The sequence below is a fragment of the Limulus polyphemus genome, unplaced genomic scaffold (assembly GCF_000517525.1).
Source record: "Limulus polyphemus unplaced genomic scaffold, Limulus_polyphemus-2.1.2 Scaffold2879, whole genome shotgun sequence".
NCBI lineage: Eukaryota > Metazoa > Arthropoda > Merostomata > Xiphosura > Limulidae > Limulus > Limulus polyphemus.
The window spans coordinates 41,897-66,337 of NW_013668489.1; the positions used below are offsets into that span (position 1 = coordinate 41,897).

At 33.1% G+C, this 24,441-nt stretch overlaps 1 protein-coding gene across 1 annotated transcript in view; it reads right to left on the minus strand.

The window, feature by feature from the left end:
• Positions 1-24,441, minus strand: part of LOC106468118 (rho family-interacting cell polarization regulator 1-like) — a 105,723-nt gene that overhangs the window by 28,320 nt on the left and 52,962 nt on the right. The window contains exons 11-15 of the mRNA XM_022396425.1: positions 23,601-23,748; positions 17,248-17,760; positions 16,741-16,865; positions 9,297-9,510; positions 2,828-2,960 (exon numbers count right to left, since the gene is read on the minus strand). Of these exons, the coding sequence (XP_022252133.1) occupies positions 2,828-2,960; positions 9,297-9,510; positions 16,741-16,865; positions 17,248-17,760; positions 23,601-23,748 (1,133 nt within the window). The remainder of the gene's footprint in view (positions 1-2,827; positions 2,961-9,296; positions 9,511-16,740; positions 16,866-17,247; positions 17,761-23,600; positions 23,749-24,441) is intronic.

Sequence of the window (24,441 nt, forward strand, 5' to 3'; positions counted from 1 at the left end):
ATATATATATATATATATATATATCAAGATTAATATAAAATGATTTCAAATCTTATTACACATATATTAAAGGAAACTCTCTGAATCAGATGATAATATTTATTAAAAACAACCTGCTTATAATTTAGGTGTGGTAATAAAGTTATATTTGTTGCATGTCAGTGATTATTTTATCCAATAAAAATTTTATTGAAAGACTTACAAGAACCTAGGAAGACATGTAAATTAGTAATTTAAATCTATAACAAATGTTAGCATTTTTAAATGTTTCTTAAAAACATATTACAATGAAATCTTTTAAAATTTTCATAGCTGTAAATTCAGCTATATAATATAACATATAAAAATCATATATTTTATTTTCAAAATCAACATGTTCTGTACAAAGTACATTTCAAATTTCAAGCAGTTTCATCCAGTACTTTGCACTTTGAATTGTAATAAAACAAACCATACAAAAGATTTATTGACTCACTGCACCCAGTCATTCTAGAGATAATTCATTTTTTAGCCAAGCACACCTTAGAATGTCAGATCTATATAAGCTGTCAATTAGGTCATTAAAACTTATTAGCATTAAGCTTTGTAGAACAGTTGTAGTTATAAATCATGTCACTAAAACTTACCAGGAGTAAACTTTATGATATAGCTATAAAACATATTACTAAAATACACCATAAGTAAGCTTATGCATGAGCTATACTTCTCATAGTACAGATTTAAAAGTATTATATTTTACAGAATTCAGGAATGCTGTCTCAATTGCCAATTAGAGCTCAAATGCCCAATTTTTTATCTGATGAAAACATTAAGCTAAGGTTTTTCATTGTCATGGAAAAATGTCAATCTAGGAAGCTTCTAACCTCACACTGACCACCTGACATTTGTGATTATTTAAGCTAATAACACAGAGATGTACAAGCTTTGCCTATTTTTAATTGTCTGATACATGAAGAGGACAAATTCTATTTACTCAGAATTGTTTCTAAGAGTTCTTTTCAAGATTATAAAGAAGAAAGTTTTTATCCAGCAAAAAAAGACTGCTAGAAAGAAACATAGGTCATAAATTAGTTTTAAACTGACAAGCTAAATGCCACTTGTCTATTGTCAAGATTGGTGTCCCAACCACTCGACTATTTTTTCTCGCCTTGTACACATTAGTTTGAAAGACAGTTAAATTGCATTTAGGTTTTACTTTTATATTTTAGTTAATTATGTTTTACTTGTGTTTTAAAAATCATATTTGAAAGGTTTAATAATTTTTATAAAATGGAGAAAGTATTGCCTTGTTCTAATTTTGCCAGAGGCTAAAGTATTTCTGTCTTTCATTCTGTTCTACTATCCATGGGTACCATTGATGTGTGTTGACATAAATAACCAAAGATAAAGAAAATTAAAATTAAACTATTAGTGAAAAGGTAAAGATGTGAAATCATGCATATGGCCCAAAGAATATATATTAAGACTATTCTATGAAGGTAAGTACATATTTCCATTTCTTAGTTTTCAATATTTCATGCATTATACATTTCTGATAACAGGTAGAGTTAGTGTATAGACAGAAAATGGAAAATAAAACACAAACATTTATCTTAAAAAACTTCTGATATTTATTTAAGAGGTTCTAGAGATTATGCATATGAAATATAACAACTGTAAGATAATAAATAGTATTTTTATACTCAAAATGAAAATCATCTTGTAGGTGAACTGTTCAGGGTCCAAGTGCAAATAATTACATTAAATAATGAGTTTTTTTTTATTAAAAATGGTATAAAAAGTCAAAATTAAATTTTAGGAAGGTTCTTGTTAGATTTCAAACAATTTCATTCATTATTATATTTTTGGAACGAAATATAACAATAGCGACATTAGGTCATATGGATTGTAGGACATGGTAGTCATAAGGCTAAATGAATATCACAAGTTATTTTCAGGTAAATGTTTATATTTTATTTTCCATTTTCTCTATCATATATATCATTAACTTTATCTATTATCATAAACATACAGAACAATGAAATTAAGAAATGGAAATATGTACTTACCTTTTATCTCTTCGTTAAATAATCTTAAAACATCTCATCTTTTTCACAAATTTTTTATTTTTAATGTTTTCTTTTCTTTTCCAATTCTTTAACTTTTATTATTTATGTCAGCACCCTTCAACGGGTCCCCATGGGCAATATAACATTATGATCGGCTGAGAGTCCACTTTAGCCTATGGCAAAATGTTTTCCCTCACCTCTTTTCATAAATGATGATCAGCAAAGCAATAAACAGAAAAACTTAGATAATCATTAAACCTTTCAAATAAGAATTTTTAAACAAATAATACATAATTATCTAAAATATAAAGTAAAACCCAAATACAATTTCACTGTCTATCAAACTAATATGTTTAGGCAGAGTTTAATCATGGTTTAATTAAATTTTGAATGTAATGCAGTATCATGCACAGAAAGGAATTTAAAAATGACACTAGTTGGCACAGGATTAAACATAACATGTCGAGTATTCAATGCAAATATCTACACTTTTCTTTCTGCTTTTTATTTTCATACCTTAAAACTGTTGTTTAGCTAAATTCAGATTTATTCTGTAATTATCTTGCATGAATCTACCATTGTAAAGCAAACCTATGTAATACTCATGCAGAAACCAGTTTCACCTGAGAATACCACAATTATAAGTCATTAAAATATACCAATGGTAATTGCCTTTTTAGTTAAACTGTAACTGAAAATGAAGTCACTTAAATGCACCATTAGTATTGGCTTCTTTTAAATATAATTGTGGTTGTGAGTTCACAAAAATAAAAACTTACCAGAAGTAAGCCTTCCATGATCCCTCCAATGATAAATTAAGTCTAATACTGTTTTCAAAACAGGAGCTTGTCTTCTAAGCTTGTCTAATGAATACAGTTCTCGACATTTCAGTGGTCCAAATGAGCCCAAATCCTGGAATACAGGATGTCCTGTTTTATGTACTAGATTCTACATGTTATTTAACCTTTTCACTATGGCTGGGACATATATCTCCCAGTGCACCGGGAAATATACGTCCCAGCTGCAGTGAATACGTTAAAAAATCTAAATTCAGATAATGGTCAGCATGACAGTAATACATAAAATTTAATAAATGATGAGTGAGTTTTAATATAGAATTAAATTTAGGTATATTTCTCTGCAAAAATCATCCAACTGTCTGAAGCCAACAGTAAGACCCTCTTAATAAAAAATTAATATTCCTTGCTTTAATGAAAAAATAGACAATTTACACTATTTGTAATTTTTACAAAGTTTCAAGAAAAAGTTATACTCATAGCAACACCAGAATGCCTCACTTAGGAGAAATCCTAGGATAAAGTTTGTCTCTAAGATTTTTGGTAAATTTTAACAAAAACAAAAATTCCAAATGCTTTCAGTGACTTTCAATGTACCATTCTTGTGAAGTTCACTGTGGTGATAATGGAACACTCTTATAGTTGCATGTTAATAAACAGTTTGGGAAGTGATCATCATTCTTTAGAAGTCATCTAATTATAATACTAATAAACTTTGTATAATTGCAGGGTTACAAAGATAACAGAATACTTAAGGGGAGCCATTAAATGGTACAATTTCATAGTTGCAAAGGCAATGGGATTACTAAAACATTATTCACAGTAATAATACCACCATAGACATGATAATTCAAGAATATGAGTGCTGTACAGTTAGTCAAAGTGATATCACATTTAATCTCCAACTGTAATTAATGTTGTAGTTTATCACAACAAAAATCCTCATGGGGCCATTAAGTGGTGGAATAGATCACACTGATAATAGAAACAGATTTACAGTTGATATTTTAATTATAAACTTCATCAAAGAACCAGTATTACTTTTTTAGTGAGTACACAAATGATATAGTGATGATGGTGACATACCTTTATGGGATTAACAAATGGTACAGTTAGTTAAAATAATTCCTTTAAAACAAAGTAACATTACAGTTTGTTATTGACAATAACAAAATACACAATTTTTGAGGCAGTCTTTCAATGACAGAGCTTGTAATACCAATGGTGTTATGTTCTTACCGGATCAACTAATGGTACTGTTGGTGGCAGTGACAATATAACTCCTTGGGCAGCCATTTAATAGAACTACTGCTGACACGTTCAACAACCTTCATTACAAAATATAGCTTAATTAACCTGTAACCCTTATTACATAAAAAATGTGACCTCCTTAACTCTCTCTACATGGGCTCAATCAAATTGACTGACCATGACCACTTCGATAATACTAACTTTTAATATAGTATGTGTATTTTCACAAAATTTGGTGCACTTACAGTGAACATTACAGGTCTTTTACATACAAGAAATAAGATTTTTTAGTAAAGTATTTTTAATAAACTAAAAAAGATTTGTCTGTGAATATATCAAGTGTTTCTTTTGACTAGTCTGAGTGCAAAGTGATTTTCATGTTTGTTTGTAATTAAGCACAAAGCTACACAATGGGCTATCTGTGCTCTGCCCACCATGGGTATCGAAACCCGGATTCTAGCATTGTAAGTCCACAGACATACCGCTGTGCCACTGGGGGGCAATTTTCATGTTAAAAATAAAAATACTTTTTCTTCATCTCAAAAATATCAATTTTCATTTGTGTAATCTCTAAAAACCTCCTAGATACATTCAAGCGTTTTTTTTCAGCAAAACTTTATATTTATTATTTTCTCTACCCTAACTCTACACTAGGTTGGTCAAATTGACTGACCTTATATTCATAAAAAATTTAAAAACAAAACTCATCTAAATTACCTTTTTTTTTATTTTCAAGAATGACTTCAAATTGTATCATGAAACTACATTTGTTTATCCTAAGTAGCTTTAAGCTGGTAATAGTGTACATCTAGTCATAATTAAATTTTTGAGCTACTCCAAGCTGCTCTTGTGCATGCCTCATAAAAAAGTTTTGATTATATTATTGTTATTATGTATTTTAGCTAATCTAATCTTAACTAACCTTTATAAAGAATTTCCTATTTTTTACATTTTAGTTACTTTTATAAAATAAATAAATAATACACATGAAAAACAAGAAATGAAGTACTTACCTGGGCCTTCTTTTTTTTTGCTGTCAACTGTTGATGACACTTAACCCTACTTTTTTATAGTAATGGTAGTAGTGCACTAAATAATTTTTATTTAATCAACCAGTAGATTAGCTTTGACAAAACACCAGTTTGGAAAACTTTTACGATTACTTGTGAAAATAACAGAGCAAATTCCATGCTTATTCAGATGTTTCAAAGCATTAAACCAGTATACTTTAAACTCTACAAACTCCAGTTTTAATGCATTTCTATCTACATTGTTATTGTCCAGTAAGCCAGAAAAATGCTGTATAAAGTTGTCCAGCTCTTCATTACCAAAATGCTCAAATTCATTATGTGTTTTGGGCCATACTTCATAGTTTATTACTTTCAACATTAAAAGAAATGGGTCAAATTGTTTTTATGCATTCAAGTCACCAAATCTTTGACTCACACAATCAAGTATTCGAGTCTTGTACTCTGAAACTACATTCATAATATCTGTAATTTCTGATTCAGATATTAATAAATCCACACTTTTGTACCTAACCCACTCTCTTTGGCCTGTGTAAGCAATTCATTAATATCTGGGCCAAAAGCAGAACCAGATGACTTCTGGAGGGTATCGCACAGCACGTCTAGTTGTGCCATAGCATGTAGGCAATCAATGCTATCGTGATGCAAATTCAAGGAGAGCTTTGCTAGAAATGTTATGATTTGATAAAAAACCAAGAGATTTAGCACAAACTTCCATGACTTGAGTCTTTTGAAGGTTTTCTTTATCTTACCCTCCTCATCAGACTCCTCTAACATATTTTCTAAATGAACAACAAATATTTTGCACCCTTTTATAAAAGTATTACATGCTATAACTTTATGTTGATCCAACGTGTGCCATTAATGTTTTGGGGGTTTAGCACACCCTTCTCCATGATGTCGGCCAATTCCTTTAGGTCTCGCAAACATTTGGGGGCTCCTATGATAAAGTGCATAAAGATATAACAGTGTATCAATAACATTTTTCTCAATATATGTTCCTTTAAAACTGTCTTTTATTGCTAATTCCAGTCTCTGATTTAGACAATGTATACTTATTAACCATGGGTAGTCATTGTTCAAGAGAGCTGATAAACCTCTTTTGTAACCTAGGTTAACACTTGCACCATCAGTCATCATACCCACTATGTTTTGAAGCAAATTAGTAATACCAAGTTTAGTAAACGCTGTCACTGAAGTGTTTTTTCAACCCTTGTGGATCAGCATGTTTCAATGTCTTAAGCCAATAAAAAGCGTTCTTTGCATATTCATCCTCTGTCTTGTACAACACAAAGAGGAGGACTTCCTTCTCTGTCATACTGGTGTAAGTAGCTCCATCAAGAAGTATGGAAAAGTATTCTGCATTAGCAAGGTTCTGCAACAAGAAAATTAATGCTGTTTTATAATTTTACATATACAATAATTTGTTTTAATGCTTAGAGCTATTATGAAGTATAGCATCAACTGCAATATTTTACTCTGATAATTTTACTTCCGATAATTTTTTACTGTGATAAATCATAATCTACCACTCAAAATGTTCAATTTATATTTTGAAACTCGAAGTTACTGTTATGAAATATTAATAATTTAAATCACCTGTGATATACATGTATATATATGTTAGACAGTCAGACTATATGATTATGATATTGAAATTATAGATGTAAATATTTTACAAACATTTAAAAACATACTGACAGTACTGTGAACAGTATTCATACAATGTATATATAGTAAACTTTTATTTCTATTACTTACACTAATAATTTACTCAGTCTAGTTCATTAACTCATTTTTGTGTATGAAACTAATTCACAAATTAATTGGATCACCTAGGTGACCTTGCTAGATCCTAAGATCTATAAATTTATGAACAACTATATATCTAAGTTAGCTAGGCCTAGTTTGTAACCTGTTAATTGAATAGAACCTAATTAATATGAAAACCTCATTATGAATTAATAATAATGGCCTACCTGAACTAGTTCATTTTGCAGTTCCTCCCCAATAATCACTGTGAATTTGGAACATTTCTTATCTGTGCAGTACGTCTGACCTATTGGTGCCCCATGGTATCTCTGAAATGCTAAAATTGATGGAAACTTCTTAAACAGAACATCTTGAACAGCTAAGGTGTAGACAGTCTCCATAAGCATCTCTACCCATCTTCTCTCTTCTGCTGAACCTATGCTGAATGATTTTCTGATAGCTGTTTCTGCATAAATTTGCTCCATTGCTGTCTTTGTTTTAAAAGCACATTCAGCTGCCCTAGCATGCTTTTCCAAGTCTCAGTGTTTTCTGCAGGCATCTTTTTTTATTTTCTTTGGATCAGTTATTACCACTATATAGGCATCCCTCAAACTCTTGACATGCTTAATATGATCCAAATGTTCTGTACACAATTTACATTTTATGCTGTCAACAATTCCCCGCTTTTCAATATAATCCAGCTCCTGTTTTTTGGATTCAAAATATTACACCAGTTTTGAACTGTATTAACTGCAGGGCCCTGTGTATCTGGACACATGTTTACAATAAACCAAAATTGGGCTAAATAATATAACCCTATTAACAGTGTTTATTGCAAGCTTGCACACCTTTAACTGTCAGTGTCATTCCAGCCCAGTATTTCTGCACAGTCACTGGCCTATAGATCTATTAGTACATCCAATTGTGTGATGTTTGGTTTCTACAAAAATCCCACAACATGCCGATTCACATCAATGATGTCATACAAACATTACATGGGACTACTTTTCTAAAATTGGTTCATCAGCACAATTCATCTAGAACTTGGTCTATAGATCTATAGTATATATATTATAAAATACAACTGCCAAACGGATACATGATGCTTCAAGTACTAGTAACCATGACTTAAGTATGAACTAGGCCTAATCAACGTCTAAACTAAATTGTTTACTATTAGACTAATTAACATATTGTGCAAATATCAGTCATATTAGACTTTGCAGCCTAGAAATTTAGGTGACACTGTCACACTGGGCCTGGAACATTGTAGAGGCAGATAGGGGTGCTGGGTTTGCATTAGAATGCTATTATAGAACTCCCATCTTTCAGATGAATTTAAAATAGGTCTATTCTGTAAGTTTTGAATAGGTTTAGAGAACATCACTGAAGTAAGAATAAACTCATAAAGACATGTGTTTATGTGCACCATTCATCAACCCAACTCCCCCGCTTGCATATGCTAGAGTCTAAACTGGCATATCTCAGCTTTGAAGCTTTCTAGTGTGTATGGCTGAGTGGCAAGACTATTTCCACAAGGAAAAATACAGTATTAGGTCCTACATAAAATAAGTTGTGAGATTTGCAGTCACTGCTACCATGATTATTATATGTATAGCAACATGCCAGCTGTGTATCACAACTTGTGATGCAAACGTGGTCAAATTGAGTCCTGATGTAATATGTCATTTGATAGATGAAAACCTTGGCTTTCTGTTGGTTATAAGTAACATAATATTAAACATGAGAGAGAACTATTGACAAATCCTGAGAGAGATGAAGTGACAGGTAGGTGTTGCAGAGGGGTCTGATTTTTCATTTGATGGCTCTGTAACCAAATAAGATTGAAGGCTATGAAAATTATTCTTTCTCCAAGAGATGCCAATATTATAGTGAATAATGTGCTAGATTTCATGCTTATTGGAGGGGTGTTGAATAAATTAGAGAAGAGTGGATGCCTAGAGAAAAAATATCACATTTCTCACACTAGGGGAAATACAGGATTATTTTTAATATGGTCTGATCAAATTAAGATATGGATTATTAGCTATGATATTATGCTATACTAATTGGTATTACATAAACATAAAGTAATGTTAATTAAATATTGAATGTAACTCACTGAAAACCTCATGACATGCGCAGTAAAGGATGCCCATGGAGAGAGAGTTAAAATGTTATACAATGATACAGCTAGATACAGTAAAAATGAAATGCCTGAATTCATAAAATGGTATAGTGATTAAAAGCAGTAGCTGAAACTTATGGATATGATTACTTAAAAGCCACAGCTTGATAAAGCAAAAATGAGACACTAAATGAATTCATTTAATAGTAGAGTAGGTCACAGTGGTAATTTAACACTCTCAAGAGATACATATTTATCATATTTGCGTGTTAAGTTCCCTACAACAGTTTACCTCAACTAGCCTCTGACAATATACAAGATGAGTGTATATCAACCGGTCCAGCTGTTCAGAGCCAGTAGAAGGAGGATGGAGACTTATTCCAAGGCTTGGGCTTACTTGTTCTTTCTGGTGTTCAACTAGGTGTTGGGCAATGGAATCAAGCTCCAAGTCTGAAGTTTTAGCAGTGTTGTCTTGGTCCACATGGGGATTTTGCTCAACAATAACACTGAAGAAAAAGAACATAAGCATTGTGCATTAGAGAAAAAGTTAACACTTTCTTAAATCGAAAATGTATTTCCAATAATACTTACCTCATTTCACACTGCAGCTGTTACTTGAGTGCCAGGGTTTCTTACTTTGCCCACCTAAGCATTGGTCTGATTTTTTCTCACTTGCTCCAGTCTTTTATACCTCACTTAATTGCCCTTGATGATATATGTCTTGTGAAACTCTCCACCTACATCAATGAACCCTCTATTCTGGTATTGTATAAAAGCAACTCATTTTGATAGTGTTATCCCTTTTTTGAGACTGACTCAATCCACAGTCTCTAACACTGGCTTTTACTGGGGCGGAAAGGTGGGAGAGTGTCAGTAGAGGTAAGTATTATTGGAAATAAATTTTAGATTTAAGAAAATGTTAACTTCCAAAACATACCTCCTCTCACACTACAGCTAGAATCCCACATTGAGAAGGTGGAGGGGCAGGTGGGAGCATAATCCATACAGAAAAAATCTACATGGATCATGGGTGTGTCAACTGAAAATTAGCAGCCTAGAGGGGGAACCGCAATACATCCAGAACAGGTATGCTCTTTACCTGGAACTTAATTCATGTACTGTGGGTGGAACTTTATCATCAGTATTGGCCAGGCCCCAACGAGATAGCCAAGGTTCCACAGCTCAGGGTTGGAATTATAGTGCCATGGTCCCTATATCCCATGTTGGTGACTATGCCAATTGGACTGCAAGATATATATATATATATATATCCAATCTGTAGCCATAGAATGATGCATTCCAAGCCACTGGAATCACAACAAGAAGGTAAGGATCCCCAAAGTGGACAAACTTTCTCCTCAAGCTGAAGAAGTCTGTAAGACAACACCCCAGGCTCGGAATGACAGGATCTTGTATGCCTTACTCAACCTGAGGAAACAGGACTCATCTGGTCTGGAATTATGAATACTCATCCTCACTCTGCAACTGAGTGGGCAAGTTAAATTTCACTTGCCTCTAGAACTATGGGGAGGACATGGAACAAGCTGTGCTCAATCAAGGACCAAAGAGGGGACTACTCTGCAATCGGAATTATGAGCAAACAATGGACCCTTTTCCATGAAGAATGTACTGAACCAATATTGATCAAAAAGAAGGGGCATGCTCAACCTAACTGTATAGCTGAGCATCAAATATGAACCAGTGTTACGAGTAGGCTTCCATGTAGGTTGGTGCCTCTCCTACCGAAATCTGTGAAAAAACATCCGGAGACCCGAGTAGGAGGTCTCCCAACTTCACCCTCTTCTCCGAGAGTGGAGGAAATTCACTCCAATATTGTGAAGGAAAAGCCTCTGTCCACCACCCCAGTGACTGGAAAACAGGTGTGGTAAGGACTCCCTAGCTCCACTACAAGAATTTGGGGGTAATGTACATTGGGGAGTCCTTAGGGTCAGTGCTCTGGAAACAGTGCAACAATTGAACCAAGTTCCCTAAATTTTTAAAAGCAAACTGATCCTGATTTATTCAATCCAATGATTGGCAAGGACAGACAGGATTTCCTTAGGCTTTACTCATGATAGTCCATGAGTGGCAGTCCAGCATAGTACAGTAATACCTCTTGGTCAGCCTCTAAGTGGCCTAATGGAACACCTCATTTCTACAGAGCATGTTGCAATCTAGATAAAGTATATTGAATTAGTGGTTACTAGTGCAGAATTGGTTTGATAAAAGCACACCATGGAGTATGATCCTGGAGGTAAGGGACCCTGAACAGTAAAGAAGAGACAAGCATAGTAATGAAAATATCCCTCTGTGTAATTTAGTAGAAGTGGTTAAGATAGCTACAGGGGGTAGTCAAACACCATCAGATGAAGATAATACCAGATCATGCAAACAATGTGAGACAAAAGTATTGGGGGAGGTCCACATACCAGCCCACACAATGTCCTCAAGGGGGCAATTCAACTGGGCTGCTAAGGGCATAGAAATGTGACGAATCTGATTAGACGTGACTTACAGAAGATTCCTTGCCTTCAAAGAGAGCCCAGAATAAGTAGTATGGAACAATTTCATACCCACCTCGTCAATGTAACCAGGGATGAATAAAGTCATTGTTTAGCATCTCTAAAGGCATTAGTGCAAGCAACAAAACCTTCAAGACCTTCACTGGACATAATAAATGATTGAAATCTGATCAGCCATTGAAGTGAGAAATAATGATCAGATGAATTGGTGAAAAGGATTTACCCCCTTTCGTGGCTGATAGTGTCCTAGGGAAAAAGAATCAGTTTGAGCACATAGATAAACTGATAAAGCGTCCTGTGGACAATCAGCACAAACCACTCCAACCGACAATGTCTGCAGGTCAGCAGCAACAAAAAATAAACCTTCAGGTAAAGGTGAGATATTTCTCAAACGGGTGTTGAGAAAGAGCATATAATGTAACCTTAGTATACAAATTAGGTAAATGGAATGGACGTTTGGGACAAAGGACCCAAAGTGACTTGAGGAAGCCAGAGTACTGGTAACTCTAAGAAATTTTGTCTTGAGTATCGAATGGTAGTCGATAAGGCTACCTTATACAGGGCAATTGTGGATGCATGCAAAACCTTTGCCAAAGAGACAGGTCAAAAACGAGTTATGGTTGGCACTTCTCATCGAAGTGGGTTCAACCACCTATCAATACACCACTGCCAAAATGTGTGCCATTTATGTTGATAAAAGTCCATTGCAGGACTAAGCAAAGCCTGAGACAGATACATGGCAACCTTAGAAATTAAACCTTGATACAGTGTGAAGGACAGCATAACCTCCATGCCTGAAGCTTCAGCTTCTGGATAGTCAGGTTTACCATGTCAGATCATGACTGCCTGCACAGAGAAGGCCAAAGAGGAAGTAGAAGAGGCTCACACTCCCAAAGGTACCACAGATGCAGAAACCAGGGAGTAGCTGCTAATCTGGTGTTATCAACAGGACCAGACAATGGGTTGGAACAAATCATAGTTAGTACCATGAGTAACATATGATTTGGAGTTGTAATCCTGTCATGATGGAAGGCAGCCAATGCCAAAGCCTGAAGGTGAGGTACTGGAGACCAAATTGCCAGTAGTAGAGTGTTCCAATGAGTAGCAAAACCACCAATCATCAATGTTTCATAATGAAAGCCAATCAAACAGAAAACCTTGTGATGTAGCAGCTACTCTGTTGGGAGAATCTGTTTGGGTTGAGACAGTTGATCTGCTACCACAGTTATCACCTGCGGAACATGGCAAGCTAGTAAGGTGATATGATAGGAGTGGTGCTGAGAAAGGAGATCCAAAGTTGGAAAACAAGGATTCCTGGACCCAGTGCCCCTTCCAGAGAAATACAAGACACCATCATGGAAATGTCGAAGTGAAGCTTGACAGTGTTCCCCTTAATTAGCCCAGACAATGAGGCATCACCTTTTGAACAACAAGAAAGACTGAAACGTTGTGTAGATAAGCCTCGTCATCTATAAGTAAACCCAGGAATTTCTTACTGTTGGGATATGGACCCCATCCCTGAAGTGAGGTATTCATGAAGAGATGGATCTCTGGACATGATGGCAGCAGAGGAACCCATATCTTAGTACTATCCTGACTTAATAACCCCTCAAGATCGAAAAATGAAACTAAGTAAGGAAACTGAAGAATCCAGTGAATCAATGTTTATGATTCCTTGGTTGCATAAAGACCATTGAAAGGATCTCTTGTGCACTCATCCCAAAGGCATGAGGGATTCAAGTGATGTCAAAAATTCACAAAAGAGAAACAACCATCCATGCAGTGGAGGAAGGAGAAGAGAGTAAGAGTTGGGCTTCCTGTTCCATAGTGTGGAGCCAGATGGGAGCTGGCTGAGCCTGACTGAGATATGTGATAAAAAAAACCAAAAACGATGACATATTGAGTTGGAGCCAGAACAGTTGTCTCAGCTCTCAGAAGGAAGCCCACCTTGGTTGTTTCTAAAAGTAGAATTTGGAAGAACCCATACAGTGATGATGCTAGTCTGGAGGTAAAAACCCTGAACTGCAGTATCGACAGTGGTGGGATGCTACCATTATGGCAATGTGCATATAGGAGTCAACTTCATCGAACTTGAACATCTACAATATTCATAAAAAATGCCAACTCAGATTGAAGAATGAGTTACTTGTGAATCTTGGAGAATCTAGTCACTGGCATAAACGAGAAAGATTGATGACTGGATACCAATATCCTGTCTTCTTAGGCCCAATAACTGACAAAAATAAAACTTCAGAAAAACTAGCATGACACTCTCACTCTACCCCCAGACCAACTGAACTCTGATAGCCATAGAACTAAGTTCTGAAATCCGGGGATCTGCAGAAGATAAAAACCCTAAAGGTTGGGTGGATTATAGTTGTGAAGATATGAACTATATGACTAAACCTGTATCAAGGACCTGTAGTGCCCATGGATTCGTGGTTATGGTTATCACACATTCAGAAATACTCAGAGCCAAGCCCTCACAGACCCTGAAGGCATACAATGATCACCAACACCACTGGCAGCATTCCAATTGAGCAGCAGAACCCTTGTGTATGAATAAAATCTATTCTGGGTACCAATGTACTGAGAGGCTGATGTCAGGGGTTGGGACCCTCAAATAAGAGTGTGTGTGTGTTTTGTTATAGCAAAACCATATCGGGCTATCTGCATTGTCCACTGAGGGGAGTTGAACCCCTGATTGTAGCATTGCAAGTCCAAAGACTTACCAGTGTCCTACTGGGGGGCCCTTGATTAATGGTGGAGCTATGACCCCCTGTAGGAGCCAATGAAAGTTGAGACACCAATGACAACAGGGATGAGTGTAGAAGCTGACAAATGAATCAGTGTGCATGCTAACAAAGGTTCCAGTTCGTCATCAATGAAGTTGGTTATCCTGAGAGTCTTCAAACAAAGTTTCGTGTTAGGAAAACAAAACGTTGGATCTTAAAGTTGCAAGTCTGTAGACTGACCCCTGTCCTACCAGGGGACATTGATATATTCAAGTTAACTACAAACTCTGCTTTTGAACCCCTAATTTTGAGAAGCAGATGTATTATTTGAGAATCGAAATATGCATCCACCTGGCAGTGGTAGGCAAATCATGGAGTTCCGACAACTGTAGCGGTTATATCACAGCTGTCTCGTCATGTAACTGAGCAGTAAACTCCCTGCATGAACCACAGTCTCCATGGATGAAGAGAAGCCAAAATAGATGTCTCAGCTCTGAGAATGAAGCCTGTCTTGGTTGTTTCTGAAAGTAGAATTTGGCAGAACCCATATGGTGCTGATGCTAGTCTGAAGGTAAAAACCCTGAACTCCATGGATGGAGAGAAAACTAAATATTTGCTCCCAGACCTTACAGCCATCAATTAAAGAGCAGGCTCAAAAGCAACTGGGGAAAGACCCAATACACGCTCTCAATGGACCTACTGAAGAAAACAAATCAGAGGCAGCTTATCCCAAAGTGGCCTCCTTTTTTATTTCTTTTAAAGACTATTCTGATAACAATTGTTTGGAACAATATTTTGTCAGGTAAGCTTATTTTGTTAGAGCAAAACAACAATGGGACATCTGCTATACCCACTATAGAGAATTGAACCCTGCATTTCAGCATTGTAAGTCCATAAACTTACTACTGTCTCACAGGGGGACTGAGAAGCCATCAGAATTAAAGAAAGTGCAAAAAAAAGCTAATCGAAATTCTCTCCAGAATGTCCAGAATCGCCCTCAATTGAAGCCTCAGAGAGCTACCTGGAAGAACACCATTGAACCGAATATATGTCTCCATCTCAATACGAATAAGATCACAGACAGTCTCAACTCAGAGTGACTCCCCCACAGATTTTTGTGCAATGCTAGATATTAGAGGTTGGATAAGAGAGACCTGTTTTTGTCTCCGTGCCAGAAATAAGAATCCAGGAATTCATACCATATATCAGCATGCCAATCAATTTTTTTTTACGAAAATCAACTAGGTGACACTAAGAATGCTCAAAGTATGGAGAAAGCCATTAGTGAACGCTTTGTCACCAAAAAAGTGATAACATTATCTGAATGAAGTGTTTTTATACAGTACCATGATAGTGGGCATATTGACATAGGTGGAAAGTGTCATGAGACAAATATCGCCAAGGGCAATAAAAGACTGGATCAAGTGAGAAAAAATCAGACCAATACTTAGATGGGCAAAAGATGAAACCCTGGAAGCTGAGTAATAGCTTTAGTGTGAGAGGGTGTATGTATGTTGTGGAATCAAGTTTTTTTCTCTTTGAATGGATCTTTTGACAGGTTCATATTTTGATTATGATTTACAATTAGAATAAAATACTTAAAGGTTTAAGTATAATTATGTTGTTAACAACAACACTGTAATATGAAACACAACTAACATATTACTCAAAACTAACTGAAAGAAAACAATAAATTAAAGTTTTCAAATTTAAAACTATAGTATGACCTAACTATCAACTGGTCATTTCCAAAATAAAAAGAAATATATATACAGAACTAAATCTTACCTGAATAAATCTTTTTGATACTCTCTTGTACTGAACTACTTGGACTTCCTTTGAAGGAATTATAGTAACAGAAAAGGGTTTGTTGAAAATCCACTGAGATTTTAAAATTCCATAAAACTACCATATGATAGTTACTTTGGTAGAACAGAACAATATTAAGAAGTTACTCTTCTAATATAAATGATAATTCACTGAGAGAGGATGAGAAGACCTCCTCTGAGACACAAAAGAACAAGAAGGATAAGGAAAATTCTGAATAAATTCTGATAAAAAGTAAATGCTGCACAAACAAACAGCATTTAAAATTTATGAAGAAGCATTGGAGATATTAATTCTTCCATCCTCCATTTTACAAAGTTTCATAAAAAATCAACAAAAACAACGAAGTTCAAGGATGTGATCTGGTATTCCAAACATTTAATAAAAATACTAATATTTGACAATATTGCAGTTGCACAGAATTAATTTGTATGAAACTGGATGTATCTATTTTTATCACACTTGTAAATAGTTGAGATAGTTTTATTTTTAAGCTCAAATTCTCAGAACTTTTTATGACATCACTATACTCACAGAAATATTTTTCTAGTTTCTTTATATGTCAATATACAACCTCTGAAAAATGTCTTAAACTGAAGACTTTGTAATAAAATATATTAAACATGACAAAATATAATAAAATTTCTCTTACCTTTCTTCAACCACTTCTGAGTCACTATCTAATGCTGAATTGAGAAAATCAAAACATCCAAGGGCACTTTCTACAGACATACTAACTCTGGAACCTGAAGATTCTTTTCCACTGCCAACATCTTTCTGTGATGCATGATAAAAATTTATGTTTAATAATCAATCTTGAAACGCATTTCTAGTAATTTATACTGCAAATTATGTATAATAGTTAGAATAATTAATCAAACTGAGCAACATTTGTAAAAAAAAACTTTAATGTAATCTAGGAAAACTTAATATTGGTTACTAATAACTAATAGTACAACCAAATGAAAACTCTTTGAATATTGATTCCAAATAAATAACCTGTTCTTAGAATCTATTGCTTTGCAATATACTACTTTAACTGTAACCCAAAGCTGGAATAATAAACTCATAATTTTTCAAAGTTGAATATTAAACAAGGTCATATTTAACAGCAGAAAGTACCACTAATAATAATGAAAAAGAAAAAACTAAAAATTACCCGAAAAACTCTCTCCATCTCTATTAAGTTCTGTTGCAAATGTAGTAGTTCAGGATATTGTCCCTGAATGTCCTCTAGACATGTCCCGAGACTATGTACAATTTCATACAAACTACTGCTGTCCATATGAGATCCAACTGATGAACTGCCAAAGTCCATACTACAACATTCGGAACTATCACCACTCTGGATACCTGACCACCTTTGCGAGGTTGTTGTCTCTACTAGCTGCAACTGTGGTCGATCTGCTTCCTGGATTTGACTAGAATGGACTGAAGTTGTTAGTACGTGTGTTGTCATAGCAACTGAAGATGAACGACGAAGTCGACTGCTACTTAACCCACCAGGCCTGCTTAAGAGAGCTGAATATGCATGAACACCAGATGGCAGTCCCACTGCCTCAACATCAGGAGTTGTGACTGTGGAACCTGGAGCTGAAGCAGAAGTGCGACTACAATTACTTCTAAAATTGTGCAACATTTCCATTCTATGTGATTGAAGCTGGGAAGACCACTGAAATATTTCAAAATTCGGATGTAATTATAATGATAGTTAGTTCATAAAATTACAAGTTCATTTTCTGGATAAATCTCACAATGAAAGCAACATTAGAAGCAATAATCTTTAACTTTTTCTTTGAAGGAACTCTTAGCTAGAAAATTACAATATACTCATAATGTTCATAAGTAAATAAATAAATAGACTGTTAAATGATTACATCAAGTTAATATATTTTTTCAGTGCATTTTGTTTTACTTTTTATTTCCCAAGCTTTCAGCTTCAACACTGGAACCTTTGGCTTGCAAGTAAGTTTTCATGTCTAAAATACAAATTTTTTCATTAACAGATTTTCAAAAGCAATACTGAAATTTCATCTAGTAAGCAACAAATGATTTCATCAACACGTTTGAATGATTACCAGAAACTATGATTTTATATTAGAATTACATAGAAATGAATAATTAATCTTTTTTTTTATAACTGAAAAGTTGGAAGACAAGGCAAATAAAAATAATAATGATAAAATTCAAAAAATAATTCTTTAGATCAATATTACATACAATAAACTATTTCATTTCTTTAACAAATGACAACTAGCAAGAGTTTACCAAGTAGCCACAAACATTTATTTGCCATTATGGTAAATAATCCTTTAATTTTCTTTGTAATACAGCATTTTTTTATTAATGATTTTCATTTTACTTAAATTTATGCTAGGATCTTCTCTAGTAGGTGTGATGCTACTGCTGAAGTCTTTATAGCAGAATGTGTCCTGTCTCCTTGGTGTTCCAGCATCCTGATGTTGAAAGAGTGTGAGGTTTCTCTAGTGCACTGCTTTTATGTACACTCACTCTACATACTGTAGATTATGTTTACATTTTTGTGTAGTTGAAGATGGAGTTTCAGAAAGATGTCACATTTGTGTTTTGAGGGCTCTTAAAAACTCTTGATTGTTAAAGGTTTTCACAATCTTTATTTTTCAGTGTTGCAGAATATATGGTAAAACTATCCTTTTTTTAATAGCTATTTGGTGTTTTTAGTATGTTACTGATGTCACAGTTGTTCTTTTTACTAATTTCTTTGGATGACTGGTGTTAGAAAAAACTTCAAGTTTACTTAGTTTAGTTTCTATACATTTGTTATTGTCTGTCAATTTTCTTCTAAAAATCAGTGTTTTTATGATACTATATTTTATTGAGACAGAAAGGCATAATATGAATCTCAAATATTTATTTGTATGAACTGCTTTCCAATGAACAGTAGCTTTTAGCTCATGGTAACAGGTGTCCTTTGTAACCAATACATCTATAAAGGGTAAGAAGATGTTTATTTCCACTTCAAAGGTAAATTGTAAGGAACTGTGTTAATTACTTAAATGTGACTCAAACTGATTTAGTACTTCTTTCCATACTGCCAAAAAATAAAGCCAAAATCAAAAGTGTGTAATGCTCATGAGATGGCTGTCATATGTAAAACTTGGTAACTATGAGAGAAAGTTGTGAGCCAAACCATCATTCTGAATAACAGAAAATTCCAAATAGTTTTATTGCAGGGAAATATGGAAAAGTTTTGGGACATTTTGAATTTTCAGTAAATGTTACGAGTGCTTTATACACAAAAAATTAGATTTTTAAAGTACTTTTATAAAAATTTTGCCATGAATATATGGAATAAAAATACTATTCTTCATCTGCAAATTATCAAATTTCATTTGTGTAAACTCAAAAACCTCCTAAATAAATATCAAACGATAATTTTAGGTAAAACTTTATATTTTCTGTTATTTTCTCTTCCATATTCTATACACATTCAGTCAGTTTGACTTACCCTGTAACCACTACATAAACATACAAAATAAATCTCAGTTACCCTTTTTTATTTCTAGAATGACTGTAAATTGTAACAGAAAACTACAGTTGTTTATTGCAAAAAGCTTGAAGCTCTTAACAGCATACATCTATTTCTACTTAAATTTTATTGCCCTTTGAACCATACCTATTTAATAATCCTGCTGCACAAGTAAATCAATTGATGAATATATGTGTATATCGAATTCTATGCACATTCAGTCAGTTTGACTTACTTTGTAACCATTATAGAAATATGCAAAATAAATCTCAATTACCCTTTTCCTTTCTAGAATGACTGCAAATTGTAACAGAAAACTACAGTTGTTTATTGTAAAAAGCTTGAACCTCTTGACAGTATACATCGATTTCTACTGAAATTTTACTGCTTTATTCCCTTTGAACCATACCTATTTAATAATCCTGCCGCACATGTTGTAAATCACTTGACAAATATGTAGCTCACAATACTGTATCGAATTACATAATGATGAGCTGCTTGCGAGCATACCTCCTACAAAATTTTTATTGTTATTATTAGTTTCATTAAATTACCTCATCTAACCTAATAAGTTTCTAATTTTTACATTTTAGTTACTTTTATAATAATAAATAAAGAATACATGTGAAAAACAAGAAATATAGGACTTACCTGTGTATTCTTGTTTTTTTGCTGTTGACAAAACTTAAGTTTACTTTTTTTTGTACTAATGGTACTACTACACTAAATAATATTTATTGAATTAAATAATGACCTAAGAAAATACAGCAAACAATGTCCTTTTACTATCATAATTTTTCTGGCTTTCTAACTATGCAATAAGAGCCTTTATAAATTCAGCTAAGCTTGTTGATGTGCTTCCCGTGAGAATAAAGCTTCAAACTGAAGGTGAAATAAACAGTTCCCTGTATAGAAAATTAAGTAATATAATATGTCACTTGATAGATTAAATATTTGGCTTTATACTGGATATACATAATATAGTATAAAACGTCAGAGAGATTTACTGGCAATTTGTGAAAGAGAGGATGTGACAGGTGAGTGTGGTAAGTGGGTATGATTGTCTAGTGTATGGCTCCATAAACATATAAGATTGAACATTATAAAAATTATGCTTTGCTAGTGTAATATCTATATTATAATGAGTAATTTACATTAAATTCTGTATTTCTTGGAGGAATGGTAAATAAATTATAGAAGAGGGAAACCTAGAGAACAAATGTCACAATTCTCATAATATGGGAAATTGAGGATTTTTTAAATATTTCCTTGTAAAAGTAAGAACTTAAAACATATATGATATAAAAACTTGATCCATTAACTATGTTTCAATGCCAAGTTTATGCATATACAATGAAAACAAAGTAGTTTAATTAGATTTTGAATGTAAATCAAATCTCTAAAAAGTCGTGACCTGTCCGTGGCAAGTGTGTTAATATCTATCTGAAAATTATCAGTGATAGGAATTCTTATAAAGAGTGATAATGCATAAAAGCTTGGATGAATATTCCCATCATGAACCTGCGTTTTTGATCATCTTGACAAGATGTTCAGAATTGTTAATAAAAACTTAACAGAATTACATGTGAATGAACTAATATAACAACAATTAGTCTTATGAGTTTGGGTACTATATGAAGTTGTTAGACAATAATCAATGATGTTTCTAGTAGTCTCTTCTGCTTTTTTTGTGAGAAAAAGACCATAACATAAACTTCAATAACATACAACTTATTGACTCAAATCATAATAAAAAAGAAGGAAAAGTAAAGAATAATATGCTACAGTGGACCATAAAAGTGATTTGCCTACTGGCATTCATCAGAACCATGGTTACCTTTTGATTTCTTGCTGATTACCATTTGGTAAGGAATTGAATTTAATGGACAAAATACTAATCTAAACCTAAACTAATGAATTTTTCTAAATTTATCATTATTATTTATCTAGTTTTCTGACAATTTCAATTATAAAACAGATTAATTAGCAAAAACGTTTGCCTGAATTTAAATTTTAATTACTCTTTCCTATTATGTTTTTGTAATAAAAATTTTAGTTTCTACTAAAAAATATTCATAAAACTATTGGTGCAAACTAGGGGAGATTTCAATGTTAATACTGTTTTTTAGGAACCTCTGTTTCCAAAGGTCCTATTAGTAAAACAATTTGTGCATTACTCATAAAAACTCATCTGCATTGGAGCCAAAAGCTTGGGAAATAAAAAGAACAGAAAAAGACTCATGGAGAAAGTTCACTGTAACATGTATTCATTGAATTATTTTATCTCACATTAAGAGTTTGAAAGATAATTTGTTATTTTTACTTTGGATGGCAAATTTTAAAAACTGCCAAGATTACGAAAATACAGATATCATATTATCAAAGTTTTATAATCTTTGGAATCTCCATTTGAAATATCAAAAGTACAGAAGTATACCAAGATATATTTCTCAAAATCAATACAAGAAAATGCAAAAGAATAGCCCAATAAACAGAAGAGGTCATTTTTCCTGAAAATTGTTCAACAAGTATGAATTTTAGTTTCTAGTAAAAATTTTTTCAGAAAAACCACTGGTTCACACTAGTGGAGATTACAATGTAAATATTGTTGCTTCGGAACCTCTGCTTTCAAATGTCCTATTAGTAAAATAATTTGCAAATAAAGTTCCAAGACACTGGAGAGCATACCAAACCTTTGGTTACTGATGAGTTTCATAATATCAACAGAATTGTACATAAATGTATAAAATGTGAAGTTAACACTAAAAACAAAAATCAAGAAACTGAGTGATATAATACATCAATATAGTCATAAAACATCCAGCAATTATACTGGAGCTTAACTAAGCTGTTGTCAAATTCAGCAAAAACATTTTGACAAGTTATTAAAAAAAAAGTCAGATATCAGTAACAATGAACCAAAAACTAGAATACATTGGAAAGCAACCCATGTAAACATTTGACCTTTGTTCTGACTCAATAAAATATAGTAACACTGGTGGGTAGAGAAAAAGATATGTAGTTAAATAATTGGAAATAATTTTAAAACAAATTAATCAAATGTGATTTCAGTAATATATCAAAACATTCATTAATCTTCACGAAAAATGCAAGATCATTTTACCATATATTCCAAGGACTGGATTAAAAGAGTAAGAAGGACGATGAAGATTTTTAACATATAAAGAATTTTTAATAACTTTCAAAAATGTTTGATATCTTGATGAAAGAAAAGTGGTGACTTTACTTTCATAAAGCAAACATTGTAGTCTAAAGTATCATGTGAGTGTTAAAAATACAGAGGTAGAGACTAAAACTGAGAAACCAAATGTCAACATCACAATGAAAGAACTCCAAAGAGATATAACACACTATAGTATCACAAATTCAAGAGGAAACCACAAAATAAATTAGAAATAAAAACTGTTGCCAAGGGATTCAATACTAAAAAATGGGAAATATAGAGAGTTATTTGCCATAGTGCGACATGAATATGGTCTTCCTAAATAATCAGAACCATGGTGATACTCTTGTTGGTCATCACTTGTAAAAGAAACAGTTTATTGGATACAATACACAATACTGATCTTAGTTTAAACAAGTGATTATCCTAAAATTTTCCATTAATATTTTTGCTACCTAGTTTTCTGTGTTCTTATTTTTTTTTGAAGACTAAATAATATAAAAATATATCTGAACCTCTATTCTTAATTACTTATTCTTATATAAATGTAATTTAAATTTTTGTTTTTAATAATTATTCAAAACTTTCTGTGAAGCCATTATTGCACATTAGATAACATTTCAGTGTTAAAATTTTTGCTTCAGGACCTATGCTTTTGAATGTTCTACTAGTACAAGAAGTTATATGATATTTAAGAAATTGACTAGCATTATCCGAAGTTATCAATATATAACATCTGTGTAAATATTTATTAAAAATTACAATTAACAAAGTTTATACTGCATTATTTTCAAAACAAATAAACAGCATGTCAGCTTACAACTGAACCTGGAGATCTGACTCTGCAATTATCTTCATCTAAGAAAGACTGGGGTGAGCTTTGCTGCCTTGAAATAGGAGAACTTAATGTGCTAGATAGAGGAGGTAAAGTTCGTGAAATGGTATCTTCTGAACAACCATGGAGGGGGCTGAAAAAAGGTAAATTATATTTTACATCTTACAGCAATTAACTACATGCAACCAGATGTATATATATATAAACTCATTAAAAAAAGTAAGATATTTTCAGAGGGAACAAATTGCTGGTCAAGTGCAGCACAACATTGTATTTACATTTTGCTTGAAGATAAAAGAAAATATACAATAGGCAATGTGAAATTTTTTTATTAGCTTGCTTAATATGCAGTTTATTAAATTCCAAAAAAATGAATAAAAGTAATAAGGAACAAAAATTTAACATTATTGTAGTAGCCTGTTTAAATTGGAGATTTATTAAGATTACAAAAAGTTTCATTTTTTTAGCAATAAAGCTTATGTTAGAAAACAATGTGAACATTGATAGCTAAATCTAAGTTTTAATGTAAAGACACAGATCCACGTGGTGGGATATATACACACACACTTAGTTCTAGTCTAATGGACAATGAATTCTTTTTTTTTTAATGCAGGTTTAAAAGTTAAACTAAATATGTTTCACTGATCAGTGGGCTGCCTGAAAACTTGAATTACACAAATGGTCTGAACTACTAATGATCTATCATAAAAGTTATTATTAGTTGTACTGCAGTTATGTTAGAAGTGTGCAAAAATGCAAGGTGGAACCTAAACTTTGATGTTGAAATCTCAATACTATGATATCTATCTATCTATCTATCTATATA